The sequence below is a fragment of the Dromiciops gliroides genome, chromosome 2 (genome assembly GCF_019393635.1).
Source record: "Dromiciops gliroides isolate mDroGli1 chromosome 2, mDroGli1.pri, whole genome shotgun sequence".
In the NCBI taxonomy this organism is placed as follows: Eukaryota; Metazoa; Chordata; class Mammalia; order Microbiotheria; family Microbiotheriidae; genus Dromiciops; species Dromiciops gliroides.
Genome location: NC_057862.1, coordinates 388,070,554 through 388,086,640, shown reverse-complemented (window position 1 = coordinate 388,086,640; position 16,087 = coordinate 388,070,554). Strand labels below are relative to the sequence as shown.

General features: G+C 42.4%; 1 protein-coding gene across 10 annotated transcripts in view; it reads right to left on the bottom strand.

Annotated features, from left to right (window-relative positions):
• Positions 1-16,087, bottom strand: part of RAPGEF1 (Rap guanine nucleotide exchange factor 1) — a 202,171-nt gene that overhangs the window by 129,244 nt on the left and 56,840 nt on the right. Inside the window, exon 1 of one of the 10 annotated variants that reach the window (XM_043983674.1) lies at positions 14,083-14,121. The exons of the other annotated variants lie outside the window; for them this stretch is intronic. Within the exon in view, the coding sequence (XP_043839609.1) occupies positions 14,083-14,101 (19 nt within the window). The 5' untranslated portion in view covers positions 14,102-14,121. Of the gene's footprint in view, positions 1-14,082; positions 14,122-16,087 lie in introns of those variants that run through there. 10 annotated transcript variants of the gene reach the window in all.

The window sequence follows — 16,087 nt, the reverse complement described above, 5'->3', positions numbered from 1 at the left end:
GATTTAAAAACCCTGTGGAGGGTCCTTCATCATACAGGAAGCAGGTCCACCCTAACCTCTGTACTTTAGGTGGGGCTGTTTGTAATGGCCTATGTCCCTCTGAGGGACTTGTACATTAGGAGAGTTGCCAGGGTGCAGAGGAAAAAGGTGGAGGCCACACGTTTTAGAATCCAAACAACGCTCCTGGACTGTAAAAGGAACCCATTCTTCAGCATCACGTCATTGCCAAGACAGCCAGGATCTAGAAGCAGGAAGCCTGATGGTCCCCCTCCCCGCTAATGGTCCACGACACAATGACGGGGTAGGATTCTGTCCTATGCAGCAGCTGCAAAAGTATAACCTCCTTGGGCCAAGAGATAGCCCACCCCCTACTAAGCTGGCAAATGCTGCTCTCTGTGACTCACAAAATTCATTATTTTTCATGCTGCCCAGTGGGGCTTCCAGAGGAAAGCAAAGGAGCCCTTTTTGGGGGTGGGAGGCTGTTTGTCAGTGAGCATGTCTTTATTTATTTTCTAAGCAACAGGGAATGAGACACCACCTCCAGCTGTTTCAGACCCCACGCAGAAATAGCTCACTGGGAGAAGGAAATGGGTGGGGCTCAGAATCAGCCTGCAAACTCATCTCTCCTCCCACCCTGGAATAAAATTTTGGAGTTAGGGACTAAGCTGGGAGGAAGGGGTTAGATGGCAGGTACCACACCAGTCACCTTCTGATTGCAGCTTCACAGGCTGTGACCCGGGTCCAGGGATGATATAAGGAGCCTTTTTTGTATCATTTGATCCCCAAAGGGGAACACACCCTGATGCTTCTTTGGGATACTGTAAAGGGAGGAAAGGAATATACTGGACGGCTCCCGGAGCTTCATGAAGTCACTTGGAGAAAAATGAGAGAGACAGCAGGCTGCCAAGACAGGCCAGGGCTTGTGAAAGACTCCGGAATTCTCCAGCGGAGCTGAGGAATTGGAACATGACCTTGTCTCCAAAGCGACACTCTCCGTCTCCAAGGCCCGAGGGGGAACGAAGAGAAAGCCCTCCTTGCAGTTAAACCTGATGACAGGGCCAGCGTCCCCCTTTCTGGGAATGAAACGTGTGAGGGATCACTTATAACTTCTTCACTGGCTCACACTCTCTGCCCCTCCCTCCCATCTCAATGGTCTCAGCAGAAAGTCCTGCTCCAGAGTCTCTCTTAGAGATGATTTGAGTGAAGAAATGGGAGAGCCTGGCTTCATGAGGGCAAAATCAAGTCTCTCTTCAGGTCTTGGCTGATGTCGAGAGCCTTTCTCTGTTAATGGTTATGGAGTAGGCAAAGTCCAAGTTCTATCAAAAAACTCACCTCTACTAAATGGAAAATGTTGCCCCTGGGCCATATTCTCCTGTCTGGACAACCTCATGGTTTCTAAAAAACCAAAACTGCCAGTCCTCAAGGGGGGTTGGGGTGGGGGGAGGGAGAGAGGAATCAGACATGCCAGTGACAGGTAGGCTGCTGCATGTGGAGGAAAACATCTAAAACTCACAGGGCTAATGCAAACACAAATAACCAATAGAAAGTACTTAATAAACTAGAAAGTACTGCACCCATGTCACTAGTGGTGGTTACTGTGAAAGGGGGCAAAAGAGAAATCATCCAGGAGATACAGTCAATCAGGAGGTAGGCAAACCTAAAAACACTACAGAAATGCAATTTGCTATTGTTACTATTATTAGAGGTTTAAATTTACTACGAGGCATCATAGCATAGTAGAAAGGAAGTTGGCCTTGGAGTCAGAAAGGCCTGGGTTCCAGTCCCACCTCTGACACGTACTAGCTGAGTGATCCTAGGCAAGTTGTTTTTCTTATCTAGGTTTAAAGACTTGAAAAGTCGACTCTATCCCATGGCAAACATTAGAAAAGAATGCTTTTATTTGCCTTTACAGTCATGATTTTCAGGGCTTAACAGATAGTGACCTGGCTAACTCTTTAAGGCTCTAGGTTGTAGAAGAGTCGTGGCAGCAGATCTGCATTCACCTCCACACTGGTCACACCACAGGCGTAGACAAACAAAACAAAACAAAACAAAGCAAAGCAAACATTATTAATGTTGATAAGCTCATGGATTTACTCAACTACCAGAGTAGAGCCACTGGGAGGGAACTCTAAGGTCAGAGCCTCAAAGATTCAGAGGTCCTAGAAATCACCTCCTCCAATCTTGCCCAATGTCATGCAGGTGACAGCAGTGGTATTCAAAATCAGGTCCTCTGATGATGACAAATCCTTGTCCCAGGAATGTCTTCATCATCTAACCCAGATGCTTACTTACTCAGCGAAGGCACTTGGAAAGGAAGATGGCTCCCTCAGTCACACAATTTGTAACCTAGGTCAATGGACTGAAATCCTGGAGGAAGAAGGTGCAAGACTATCCACAGTATTTGAATATTCATTTTCTTCTCTTCATGTGACAATTTTTTTTTTTTTTGGTGAGGCAATTGGGGGTTAAGTGACTTGCCCAGGGTCACACAGCTAGTGTTAAGTGTCTGAGGCCAGATTTGAACTCAGGTCCTCCTGACTCCAGGGCTGCTGCTCTATTCACTGCACCACCTAACTGCCCCTACTGTGACAAATTCATATAATAATGAAGAAAACTGTGCATAAAGTCAAAGGAAAATGAATGAAATTTGTCATTTCAGTCATCACTTCATAAGCTTACAATCTAAGAATCACCTTTTCCTCTTCCTTCAGCTGTTCTCTGGGAGGCAGGATAATTGTGGTCCCTATAACCTTTACTAGACACTTACTATGCACAGAAAAGCAGAGTGCTAGGCCAGGAGCATCAATACTCTGTATGCCTGCCTAGTGATTTAAAGCACATCTTGGTGTCATTTTCTTATGTCAAGACCCAGCAAATGAATCATTTATTACATGTGTTCACAGCTTTGATCACTGGAAAAGCATGCTGCCACATGGATTAAAAGAAAAGACCTCAACTCTGTGATCTGCATGTAAAAGATGAATCATACCCTTCTGGAAAATTCCAGAAATAAAGCAGCTCTTTCAGGCTCCCTTACATCAAAGAAAGGTCGCTTGGCTATGCTACTACTCATGTTTTGACTCAAGGACTGTTGGTTGGAAACTTGATGGGGTCTTTTTCTCAAAGGGTAAAAACTTTTCTGGGTTCTTTGGGGCCTCACTGGGTGCTTGTCAAGGAAGTTGAGATTTGGTATTGTGAAAATAAAGGCCAAGGTAAAGGGACCAAAGCCATGCTTGGGATCCTAACCCAGCAACAACCTGAGTAAAGTAAACATGGTGTCATTGAACTTAAGATTCACAGGATTCAGGGGCAGCTAGATGGCGCGGTGGATAGAGCACTGGCCCTGGAATCAGGAGGACCTGAGTTCAAATCTGGCCTCAGACACTTAACACTTACTAGCTGTGTGACCCTGGGCAAGTCACTTAACCCCAACTGCCTCACTTTAAAAAAAAAAAAAAGATTCACAGGATTCCAGTTCAAGTGCCAGCTATACCATACACCACCTGTGTGATACTAGGCGAGTTACATAAGGGATGTCAGAGGTTTCTCACTTGTAAAATGAGGGTGTTGGCTTAGATGACCTCTAACAAAGTCCCTTGTAGCTCAACATCCATGATCGTGAGATTACTTATCACCTGTGCCCACAGCTCGGATCAAAACCGAGACATGACAACACATGGATTTTACAGAAAAACAAGAAAATTGCTTTGAATTCCAGCTCTGATACTTAATGTAACCTTGGACAAAAACAGAGGCCCAAAGAGAAGTGACTTGGACTGGGTCATACAATAAGTTTAATTTACTGAAGTTTTCTGATTGTTTTTCTGCTATAAGAGGCTGCCTTGATATTTGATGGACTTCTATAAACATAGTAAGCAAATGTAAATAATCATCTTTGCTAGATTTGAAATTTAGCACTAAAATGCTTACAGACTGACACAATTATTTTCTTGACCAGGACCCCCAAGTTTGTGAAAAACAAATCACCTCTCTGAAAGTCTTCTCCATCGGTGTCTAGAATTCTGGAGGGGACATACACCATAAAGAATACAGACTAAGGTGTGCTGCCTTGGACCCTATCCAGATCATTCGATCTTGGATGAACCCTCCCCCCTCCCCCCCCCCCCCCGCCCCAACCAGGAAAATCAGTGCATTTTCCATGTTCTCCCCAGCAGATATATCTTTTGAGTGACCATGCTGGTGAGATATTCAGGTCTGGAAGACAAAATCTTCTACCTGTCTGCAGGATTCTGAAGCACTTGCATGAGGCATGGGGGATGGGGGGAGGGGGTGTCACAGGATCACAGACTTTAGTCAAGTCAACAAGTACCTACTTAGACATCAGGCACAGCGCTAACTTTTAGAGATACAAAAAAAAAGCAAAAAACAAAAACAAAGAACCCAATCCCAGAACTGAAAGGGACACTAGAGTTCATCGAGTCCAATTCCCCTCATTTTACAGATAAGGAAACCAGGGCCCAGAGAGACTGGGTGACTGGAACCCTGAGGCCGTAAGTAGCCACAACCTTCGTCTCCACACCCAGTAATTATTTCTACTAGTTCCCTACTCCTTGCTCCACCCCAGGGACTTTTAAAAAAAATTAAAATTTTATTTTTCACTTAATAAGTATTGACGTTCTCTCCCTCTCAGCCCTGAACTCAGTTTCCTGATCAGGGGTGTAATCACAGATTGAAGTGACCATGGCCTTCACGATTCGGCCATACTGGTCTATTTGGTGTTTCTCACATCAACCTCCAGGGCTTTTGCCCTGGCCATGTTCCTCATGCCTGGGACACACTTCCTCCTCAGCGCTGCTTCTTTAAATCCATGATTTCCTTCAAGACTCATCTCAAACACCACCTTCTGAAGGAGGCCTTTCCCAGACACACTGGAAACCCTTATGGCACTTCCCGACTCAGTCTAAGTTTCATCATCTCTAAGATGAATAAGTAGGTTGATTAGACTGGATGATCTCTCAGGTTCCTTCTAATTCTTACATCCTACAAATTTATAAAAATTTTAAACATTAATAAATGGAGTATTACTAATTACCTAAATGTGGTGGGGACTACCAAAGGTTCTTTACCCCTAGGTGAAGGCCTTGTCCCTGGCTGGAAGCTAAGGGGTGAGCTAGCTGTACACCCCTTCCCTTCCCACAGATTGGGAGATTTTTCAAGGAATGGCTAGGGGTTTTACCCCTGATGAAAATTAAGGAACAACGTTAGTCTATCAGGCTGGTAGAAGAGTAGTGTGGTGAGTCAAGTGTCACAAGGTCCGAATCTGTCCTCTGACCCACTTTGTGCAGGTCTCTTCCAAGGTAAGGGAATGATTCAGGTTGGAGAGGGAAACAGAGGCTTTTTTGGACGATAGTGCAAGTCCCTTCTATGTTCTGTGTAAATAAAATTATTTTAAGGCTTCATTTAATGATGAAAGATTTAAGGCCTCTATGATTTTAAGTCTTGTGAGCCAGCATCTACCATGCTAGTAAAGGAAGCTGGTGATTATCCTTCTATGAAGGCCAGAAGCTGAAGTCACCAGGTTTAACTTGGTTAGAGCATTGAACCAGGGAATCCAGAAGTCCCTCAAAGTGCTCCTGGACCCTTTGTGTGTCAGGAGGTAGCTTCTCAAACAAGGTTCAGAGGGCCTAAGTGACTTGCCAAGGGTCACAAAGCTAATGGGATTCCAACCCAGGCCTTCAAGAATAGAAACAGGAAAACATTTGAGCAGAGTTAAACACATCCATTCTCTTACTAGAATGTAGTGTGGGGGTAGTGGAAAGATGGTCAGGAGATCTAGGTTAGAAAGTGAGTACTGACACTTACTAGTTGTGTGACTACGGTATCTGAGCCTCTGCTTCTTTATCTATAAAATAAGGTTAAAATACTTGCCCTATATGTCCTACATGGTGGTGGGGAGGAAAGCCTCAGGCAAACCTCACCATATAAAAGGGAGTTGTCCTCATCATGATTATATAGATAATGACTGACTGACTTGGGCAAGAGGTGGTGGGAGGGAAAACAGGTGATACCCAACAGAGCTGGGGACAGGGGAAGAAAGGGGAGAATATCCCCATTCAAATACCCTAGTGCTCTAGGGGGTCAGAAGAGAGAAGTCCCTTCAGGCATGGGGTGGGGGCAGCATATACCCCACCTGGCCGCAAGGGAAAAGAGGGAAGCAAGAGTGCTACTTCTTCAAGTACTTTTGGAAGCAAGCTGGCAAAAGTTTGATAAGATTTACAGACAGGGTCAGGAGGACAACAGGAAATCGATATGTCTTCTAGGCTATCCTATTTAAAATTTCTGTCACTGGGTCAAAATAGGTCAGTGAGAAAAAAAAGGCTATCTCCATCACAGCTGGTTCTGCTTTGTACTTATCTTTTCCATGGCCAAATGTGAACTTGATCTCTCTCTCTCTCTCTCTCTCTCTCTCTCTCTCTCTCTCTCTCTCTCTCTCTCTCTCTCTCTCTCTCTCTCTCTCTCTCCCTCTCCCTCTCCCTCTCCCTCTCCCTCCCTCTCTCTCCCTCTCTCTCCCTCTCTCTCCCTCTCTCCCTCTCCCTCTCTCTCCCTCTCTCTCCCCCCCTTCCTCTCCCCCTCTCCCCCTTCCTCTCCCCCTCTCCCCCCTTCCTCTCCCCCTCTTCCTCTCCCTTTCTCCCCCCCCTTCCTCTCCCTCCCCCTCCCCTGAGATTGGATCAGCTGGGATTCAACACGGGTCTTCAGACTTGAAGACCAATCACTGCTCTTTGCACCAAATTATGCTGCATTCCCAGAGAGAAGCTCTATAGTTTATAATTATAGTTACAGAACTATAGAGGGGACTGCATGGCAAGGTAGAAAGATCACTGACCCTGGGATCTGTTTCAGTCCTACTTCTCAGCTTATGACCAAGGGCTTTTAGGCAAGTAAATTAACCTCCCTCTGCCTCAGTTTCCACATCTTTAAAATGAGGAGGTTAGACTAGATGGCCTTTGAGGTCCCTTCTAGCTCTAAATCTGTTATTCTTTAATTCCTGACCTATCAAATAAGGGGGATGGATTTAAAAAAAAAACACATCTGAAGTCCTTGCAGAATAGATGATACCTATTTGGGTGGTTAAAACAAATTTTTTAAAAAAATCTACTTTCTTTAAAAATATTTTTTGTTGTTGTGATTAACTTTAAGAAACATCATAGACCAGAGAACTAAATATTTAGTTTCTTTACAATAATATTTTTGTACTCTTGGGGGTTGGTTGTGGTGATGTTTTTGAATTTTCCATCAAAACAAAAATATTAGCATAGAACTATCTGTCCTGAAGTTTGGTTAAATTCCAGGTCAATTCAAGTGTGCAGCAACTACTTTATCTTAGGCATTCACTTTTATAAAAGCTATGAACTCAAACTGACTCTGGAAGATTGGCCCCAAAATATGCCTCTTCCAATAAATCTGACTTCAAGATTTTTTTTTTATCATGTATCCCTAAAAACCATGTTAAGGAAGCTATATTTCATCTGTGAAACCTTTAACTGATGAGTATTTGAACTGAATTTTATTTGACAAAAGCTTTGGTGAGTCCCCTGGCTCCAGCCTACCTTTTCCAACCCTCTACTACCTTCCTACTCCTCCCCAGTCACATGGTTCCTCTGTTGGGCAAGCTATCTCTCATACCTGGAATGCACTTCCTATCATCTCTGTCAAAATTCAGTTTAGGTATCACCTTTTTGGTGAAAGTCTTCCCTGAACACACCAGCTGAATGTGATTTTTCCTTTGCTCTCATTATACTTTACTTTGTATTAAATGCATCTGTGTACATGCTGCAATTACTCCCCCTCCCCCACAAGACTATAAGTTACTTAAACACAAGGCCTTTCCCCCCCCCCCCCATCTCTGTATTCCTAAATCAGAACACACAGCCTTGCCCAAAGTTGAATGGAAAAAAGGCAAATCCTGCATCATAGGTACATACCCATGTGATAACCTTACAGATGAAAAAACTAAGGTCTAGAGAGGTTTACCCAGTTACATAAATAGTAAGTATTTGTATTCCCAGCACTTAGCACAGTGCCTAGCACACATTAAGGTGAGCACTTAATTTAATGCTTGGGGCAGCTAGGTGGCCTAGTGGATAGAGCACTGGCCCTGAAGTTGGGAGGACCTGAGTTCAAATCTCACCTCAGACACTTACTAGCTGTGCAACCCTGGGCAAGTCACTTAACCCCAGTTGCCTTAAACATCTAGGCCCATCTCCAGTTGTCCTGATGCATATCTTACCACTGGACCCAGATGGCTCTGGAGGACAGAGTGAGGTTGGTGATCATGCACAGCCCTGCCTCACTCAAATCCAATCCATTGCAAGTCATGACATCACCTGATGTCATGGTCCTCTTCGAGAACAAAGGACAAACAAACAACAACAATAATTTAATGCTTGTTGTCTAAATTAAGTAGCATAGATGAGGTTCCAACCCATGTTCTTTGACTCTAAATCCAGTGGTCTTTCCACTAAATTGATGAAAATAATTTAAAAGCAACAAAACAGTGCTTGTGGAGGTTATGGAGAAATAACTACATTTATTCATGGCTAGTAGAATTGCAAGTTAGTGGAATATTTTTTATATTAATTAGGCAATAAGCAGAAAAAGTTGCAAAAATGGTATCTTCTGACCCAATAATCCTATTGATGGGAATACATACTGAAAATGTTATCAGAAAATAAAAATAATCATCAAATATCTTTATGATACTCTTATTTATAATTGGAAAAAATGGAAGCAATCTAATGTCCAACAATTGGGAAACAAATAAATCATGGTCCACTAATGGACTGGAATGATATAATGCAATTAAGATCAACAAGGGAGCAGAATACAAAGAAATCTGGAAAGATGTCTTAAATGATGCAAAGTAAAAAAAGCAGAATTAGAATAAATAATGACACATTAAAATCACGTAAGAGGAAAAACAAGTTGGATTAGAAGGGCAAAGGATCTTGATGGAGACAGAGAGAGTGAAAATTATTACGGTATTTTATGCATTGGTATTAATTTATTTAAATGTAAATAGTTGTGGAAACAAGTTTAATTAGTTGTATTGGCATTTAATATTAAGTTTCTAATAAAACATTAAAAAATAAAAATGCTTGCTGCATGTGTGCATAATCATTACAGCAAAGAAAAAATAGTGTGAAGGAACTATAATTACTCTGAGTGTTGCACTGCCAATCACATTACAGAATAAGCACTAATTATACCACGGCCTAGCTGAAATCTGACAGGCTAACTCTGGATGTCTGCCGCTTGTCGACCTCAGCCCCCACCAAAAACATAGGGAGATACACAAAACCACAATATAAAATGATCTCTTCATTCTTCTGGCCACAAATATTCAATACTGGAGATTATCCCCTCACTTCCCTCAAAAAAAAAAAAAAAGGAAAGAAAAGAAAAAAGAAAGCTAGAAAGCAGGGCAGCACTATAAAGTAATCCAATCAATCCTCCTCCCCTTCATAATTTCTCCTTTGGCAGAATGTACAACAGGTGTTCAGTCCTCTGAAGACTCAGGACAGGGATTTGAAGAGGTATGAAATATGTTTACTTGAGCTCTGCTTGCTTAATAAACAGGTGAGTGATTCAGAGACCCAATAGCTGGGCATATATCCCAAGGCGGTCAAAGCCTGAAAGGTCCCATATACACCAACGTATTTATATGTGTTAGCAAAGAACTGGAAATAAAATAAATAGATGCCCATTGATTAGAGAATGGCTCAACAAACTATGGTACATGAGATGTCATGAAATATTACTGCACTGTAAGAATGGTCAACACAAAGAATTCAGAGAATGGGAAGACTCATATAAACTAATGCAGAGTGAAGCAAGCAAAACAAGGGAAACAACAAACACAATGACTAAAACATAAATGGAAAGAACAAAAATATATAAAACTATACCTTGTGTAATTATAATGATACACTCGATCCTGGATAAAAGATGAGAAAATGTACCTGTCTCTGCTCTCAGCAGCAGTAGGGAATGATGCTTGAGGAATATTACAAATATTGCCAGACTGGGCTGATGTGCTGGGTTTTGCTAAACTGCTTCTTCCTCATTATTTAAAAAAATTTTTTTTGATACAAGGGCTGGCTAGATGGGTAAGTGAGGGTGAAGGCATGCACATATATCAATAGTTTTTAAAAGGAAATGAGTTTAAGCACCATTTACACATTTTCATCAGTTATCAGCCCTTGGAGAGCTTCAGTCATTACTTCCTGTAAGGAATTTTCAGCCTGAATCTCTTCTCTAACTTTAAATCAAACTAATTTCTGTACTTCTCTCCCCTCCCTCTCATTGGACTGTAAACTCCTGAACGCATGGTTTATATGTCCCTGGTGCCTTTATATGTACCATATATGGCTTATACATGCCCTGGGGTGTAAAGAATATGTATCTAATAAATGTTCCTTAAATTTGAGTCAAAGAGAGGTATAGGATTTAACAATATAGGCCAGTGGGTCTAATCTCATTTTGCAGATGAGGATAAAGACACAGTAAGGGCAGGTAAGCTGATCAATGGCACAGTAATAGTATGATGAAGTTGGACTAGCTGGCCTTCAAGGTCATTTCTAGCCCCAAATCCATGATGCCATGACTCATCCCTGCCACTAATTCACTGTGTGACCTTGGACAAGTCATTTCCTCTTGAAAGGTTTCTGTGTTCTCATTCATAGAATGGGCAGGACCAGATGCCCCATGAGAGTCTTTCAGCAAGAGCCTTCTTTGCACTGCCTGAGCTTCAGGACCTCTAGTGTCAGTAGATTCTCCCAGGCTTCTTAGTCAGTCACAGGTTGCTGTCTGGTAGAAATTTCTTTCAAGGAAAATAATAATCGCTCATATTTAAACAGTTCTTTATATATATAGTTTATAAAGTTTTCCTCAGAAGAGCCTCCTGACTAACTACAGAGGAACGCACCCCCAATATTAAAAATTCAGCACACCTATTCCTAATGAAAGAGCTGACTGCCTGTTGTCTATGACACAGCAAGCTAAACTTTACTTATGAGTCATTATATGGCTCTCCTGGAGTGAGCTAAAATAATGCTGGATCTAGAGTCAGAAAGACCTGGGTTCAAATTCTGCCTCAAACACTGTGTGACCCTGGACAAATCACTTAACCTCTGGGTTTCATCACCTAGAGAATGAAGGGGTTGGACTCCACAGCCTTCAAGGTCCCCCAAATCCCCTACCCTTACTCTAAATCGATGTCCTTATGATCCTATGAGTCTACAGAGGTCCAAATGTAGGCTCGATATCAGGAAACATTTTCTAAGTATTAGCAGTGTCCAGAAGTGGGCTCAGGAAGTGGTGGGGTCCCCTCCCTCCAGGCCTTCAAACAAGGGTTTGTTATCCACTTATCAGTGATGTTGAAGAGGGGATTCTGGGTCAGGTATGGGTTGGAGAGCCTGATTCTGGGGGTTTTCTCAGGCCCAAGGGTGGCTTATGCATGCAGACATACTGAGAGCCAGCAGATATGTACTTTTCTTTTAATCAGATCCCACAATAACACACAGGTCAGACAACACACGGGGGCCACAGACACTGATGCTATTTTAGCAACAGACCACAGCACCTCATGGTCTTGCACATTATTCCAGAGGCAAGCTGCAGCAAACACGAGGTGACATTTTTAGCAGTTGGCACAGTTACAAGAGAAAGAAGCAGCATACAGGAAATATACAAGCAAAGGCTAAAAAACTTTCCAAGCTTAGAAGGAAGAATGCAATCAAACTAACATATTATTAGTAACAGTACTAATTAACTTTCTGACTACATTACTGAATTGTTCTCCTTTTCTCTACTGATGTAACCAAATCATGTGCTGCAAATGGAACAATATTAATTTGTTTGATGAATATTATTATGCACCTACTATGTGTGCTGGGATGAGATTCAATTCAGTTCAACAAACATTTGTTAAGTGCCTACTATGTAAGGGGCACTGTGCTCAAGAGTTAGTAATACAAAAAACCCAGTATGTTACATTTATACCTACAGTATATTTATATCTTTTTAAAGAACTTTCTTGTAATTCATCTCATAAATCATCTCATTTGGGTTTAACAACAATTTTGTCAAGTGGGAAGGACTGGGAGCTGAGGTTGAGGGGTTAACTTACTTAAGACCACATAGCTAGAAGAAATTTTACCTTCTGCCTCTGAGGTTAATGTGTCTTTTATAGCTCCAAACCCAGAAATAACATTCACAAATTCCCTGCCCCTCCCCTCCCCCCACCGAAACTGAAACAAGGTAAGTTTCAGTACAACATTCATTAAGCACCTACTATATACCGGGGATGCAAAGAAGAAAATAAGCCAACAGGCCAGTCAGTCACTGTCCTCAAAAAACTTTAATGGGGAGGAGGATTAGATGTGTGTATAGATCCGAACGGCAGAAACACACGTTTTAAAAATCCCCCAAAGAGCCATGAGACATTTGGGAAAGCAAAGATCACTCCCAGCTACTATAGGGATGTAAGAAGGCCACATGGAGCAGGTGACACCTGAAGAGGGAAGAAAGGGGCTTCCGCAGCGGAGCAGAGAGTGGGAATGAGGCAACCAGGATAAAGGCTCATTCTAGACAAGCGCACGAGGATGGAGTTCCTGAGATAAAGCTGGAGCAGTGGACTACAAGCAAGGTGCAGAGAGCCCTGAATGCTAGGCTATAGAGTTTATCCTGAAGGCCATGAGGGAACCCACAGGAGGTTTCTGAGCAGAAGCAACACAATCACATCAGAGCATTTTGGGTCCAATGGCAGTGGTATCGACAGAGATGGAAGGGAACTCGGAACCATCAGCTTCAACCCCTTTATCTTACCAATGCGGAAAAGGAGACCCAGGGAGATTAGCAGTACAAACTGTACTTTTAAAAAATTTTGGACAAATTTATAAAAGAAAGAAATGGCCCCTAAAAGAAGCTGTGAGAGAACTAACCATTAAGACTAAACCTGTGTTAGACAATCAGGCCCCCTCCCACCAAATGATCTTATTACAGTGGAGTCTGATGTAATAATCCTGGAACAGAGAATGTTAAAGCTGAAGAATACCTTAATTATTAGAACATGAATATTAAGGTTGGAAGGGATATTTAGACAATTAACTAGTCCCAACCCCTCCTTTTTACTTCTGGGGAAACTGAGGGCCCAGAGACACTTTCTCTAGATCACACAGGTAATAAGCAATGGAACTGAAATTCACACCCAGGTTTCCTGACCCTAAATGCAGTGCTGTCTTTCCATAACCCACTTGAGTGCTGATACCAAGGTAACTCAATTTTTGTCTTGAATTGGAGACTTCTAGAGGATGCTCAAAGGGACATAAATATATACTCCAAGGTTATAATCAGCATCCAGCCAAAATCAGACCTTCACAGAAAAGTCTGTTCCTACCCATTAAGTTAAATATAATGGAGGACTTTCCACATAGAATTCAGAGTACCTCCACAGTCCATGAGTCATGCTGGGCACAAAAAGTTTTGCAAAAAGGTAGTGCTCAGCTCGTTTTCAGTTCTATTACTTAAAAGGCTAAATCAACTTCCTCTAGACTCCAGAATTCTTTTATTTAACAGTTGAGATGAAAAGTATTCAATCAGTTTTCCTTCTCTTAAGGCATTAAGGAAATTGTCCTAAAAGATATATGATTCACTTTTCAGAAAAGATCGAGTCCAGCAAGAGAAGAGAGGGGACTTAGTGCAATGGAGAGTGCAGGACTTGGAGTCAGAGAGACTTGGGTTCCGATTCCACCACTGATACATTAGCTGTGTTGCCCTGGGCCAGTCACTCAAGTCTCCGAGGCTTTGCTCATTTGTAAGATGAGGGAGTTGTACCAAATTGCTTTTAAGATCCTTTTCGGCTCTAAGTCTATGGTTTTATAAATAGCACCCCTCCACCCCCACTCCCCCAGAATACTAATATCAAGAAGAATAACAGTATCCCAGACAGAATTCGAGATTTGGAGTCAGAGGACCCAGGTCTGAGTTCTGGCTCGGTCACTTACTTACTGTGTGCTCTCAGGCTCTTCACTTCACCTCTGCAAGCCTCAGTTTCCTTACCTTGAGAATAGAGATCCATAACATTCTCCACTACCTGACTCTGCTGCTGTAAAGTTCAAATGAGAGAGAGAGAGGAAGTAGAGTATTTTTAAAACCTTAACACCCTCTACAAATGTCAGCTATCCTGAGCACCCTGGTCATTTGCAGCTGTGCTCTAGCAGAAAAACAGGGGCACTGTGGTCTAGACTAGTTGTGCATTGAGGTTATGTTTCAGGGTGATGTGAGCCATGCTAGATTCAAATTTTTTGAGTACTGAAGCATGCTACCATGTGGTTCTGGCAAAGAGAAAGGTCTAACTTAAGGGAAATGGCTCACCCGCTAAGGTTTAAAACTTAGCCAATAAGACAAGAGTCACTATCAGTAAAGGTTGAGTTGAGTTGTACTGAACAGCATGTTCATCCTTCACAAAAATCAGCCTGGCAGCTCAGAAGCTTGGTAAAACCAATAAGCAACCAATCACCCAGTGGAGATACTAAGAAAATATTTCCTTTAGGAATCAGGGAGGTAAATTGAACTTTGTTTAGAATTCCTCTTGCTTGGATGGTTGCAATAGTCATGCTTCAGGTTAAGTCCCAAGTATGCTTTCTAAGAGGTGCATATTGTAGCAGGCTCCTAATCAGTCTTTCTGCCTCAAATCTTTCTCCATTCCAATTCATCTTCCAAGGAGATTTTCCTGAAAAACTGGTGTCACAATGTTACTCACCTACTCAATAAACTCCACTGGCTCCCTATTACCTCTTGAATCAAATAAAAACAAAACAAAAATGACTCCTGTTTGGCTTTTAACGTTCTCCACAGCTTAGTTCTTTCCTATCTCTCCAATCTTCTAATAAATGACTCCCTTCCATATAGTTCAGCCATATAGTCACTGCTCTCCAACTAATCCAATTTCTTTAAATTGGTCTACTCGCTAGTCATCATCCAGGCTATTCCATCTCCCATCTCCATGCCTTTTGATTAGTTGTCCCTCACTACTAGAATGATCTCACTGCAGCCTCTCAGAATGCCTGGATTCCTTCAAGATTCAGCTCAAACACTAGTGGCCAAAGGTCTTTTCCAGATGTCTCCAGCTGCCAGTGGCTTCCCCTTTAAGGTCACCTTACATCTACTCTGTAGGAATCTTACACATTCCTAATATGGTGTTTTTTCTCATTAGAACATGAACTCCAGAGGGCACGGACTGGTTTTGCTTTTTCTTTATATCCTCTGGGTTTGGCTGAGACATAGCAAGTGCTTAAGAAACCCTTGTTAACTGACAGAATGCAGTGGCCACAGGCTGGGTCACTTTCCTACTGAACAACAGGGAGACATTCACTCAACCTCAAGAGGCTCTCCTCGGGAACTCAGAACCAAACCAACTCACTCACAGCTAGTCTTCTCAATAGAATCTTTTTTTTGGGGGGGAGGGTGAGGCAATGGGGGTTAAGTGACTTGCCCAGGGTCACACAGCTAGTAAGTGTAAAGTGTCTGAGGCTGCATTTGAACTCAGCTCCTCCTGAATCCAGGGATGGTGCTCTATTCACTGTACCACCTAGCTGCCCCCTGAATAGAATATTTTTTTTCCGAATAGAATTTTAAAGGATGGAGATGCAGTTTGGCAAGTACCCAATGGAAAAAGTATTAGCCATGCCTTCTCTTGGAGAGCCAGAGGCACTGTTCTTCATGTCATGGAGGACACTGCTTAGAAGAGGGCTCCCTTATGCCAGCCCCTTAAGATTTCCACAGAAATTGAAAATTAACTTGTCAATCTAGAGCCTACATCAGCATCACATGAATCCAATAACTTCGAGGCAACACCCTGCTGATTGCTTGTAGCATCCTTTAACCATCCATCGGGGGAAACTTTGCATAGCCCTACTCCATGTAAAAATCATACTGAGTTACTCATGTGTGTAGGCTTCTTGGGACCTCCTAATGGGAAACATTTTCATTAAGAACCCAATTACCCATGAAAGGCAATAAAAATGAGCAGTTTCCTGGGCTCATACCTTTTTTGTGAAGGGTA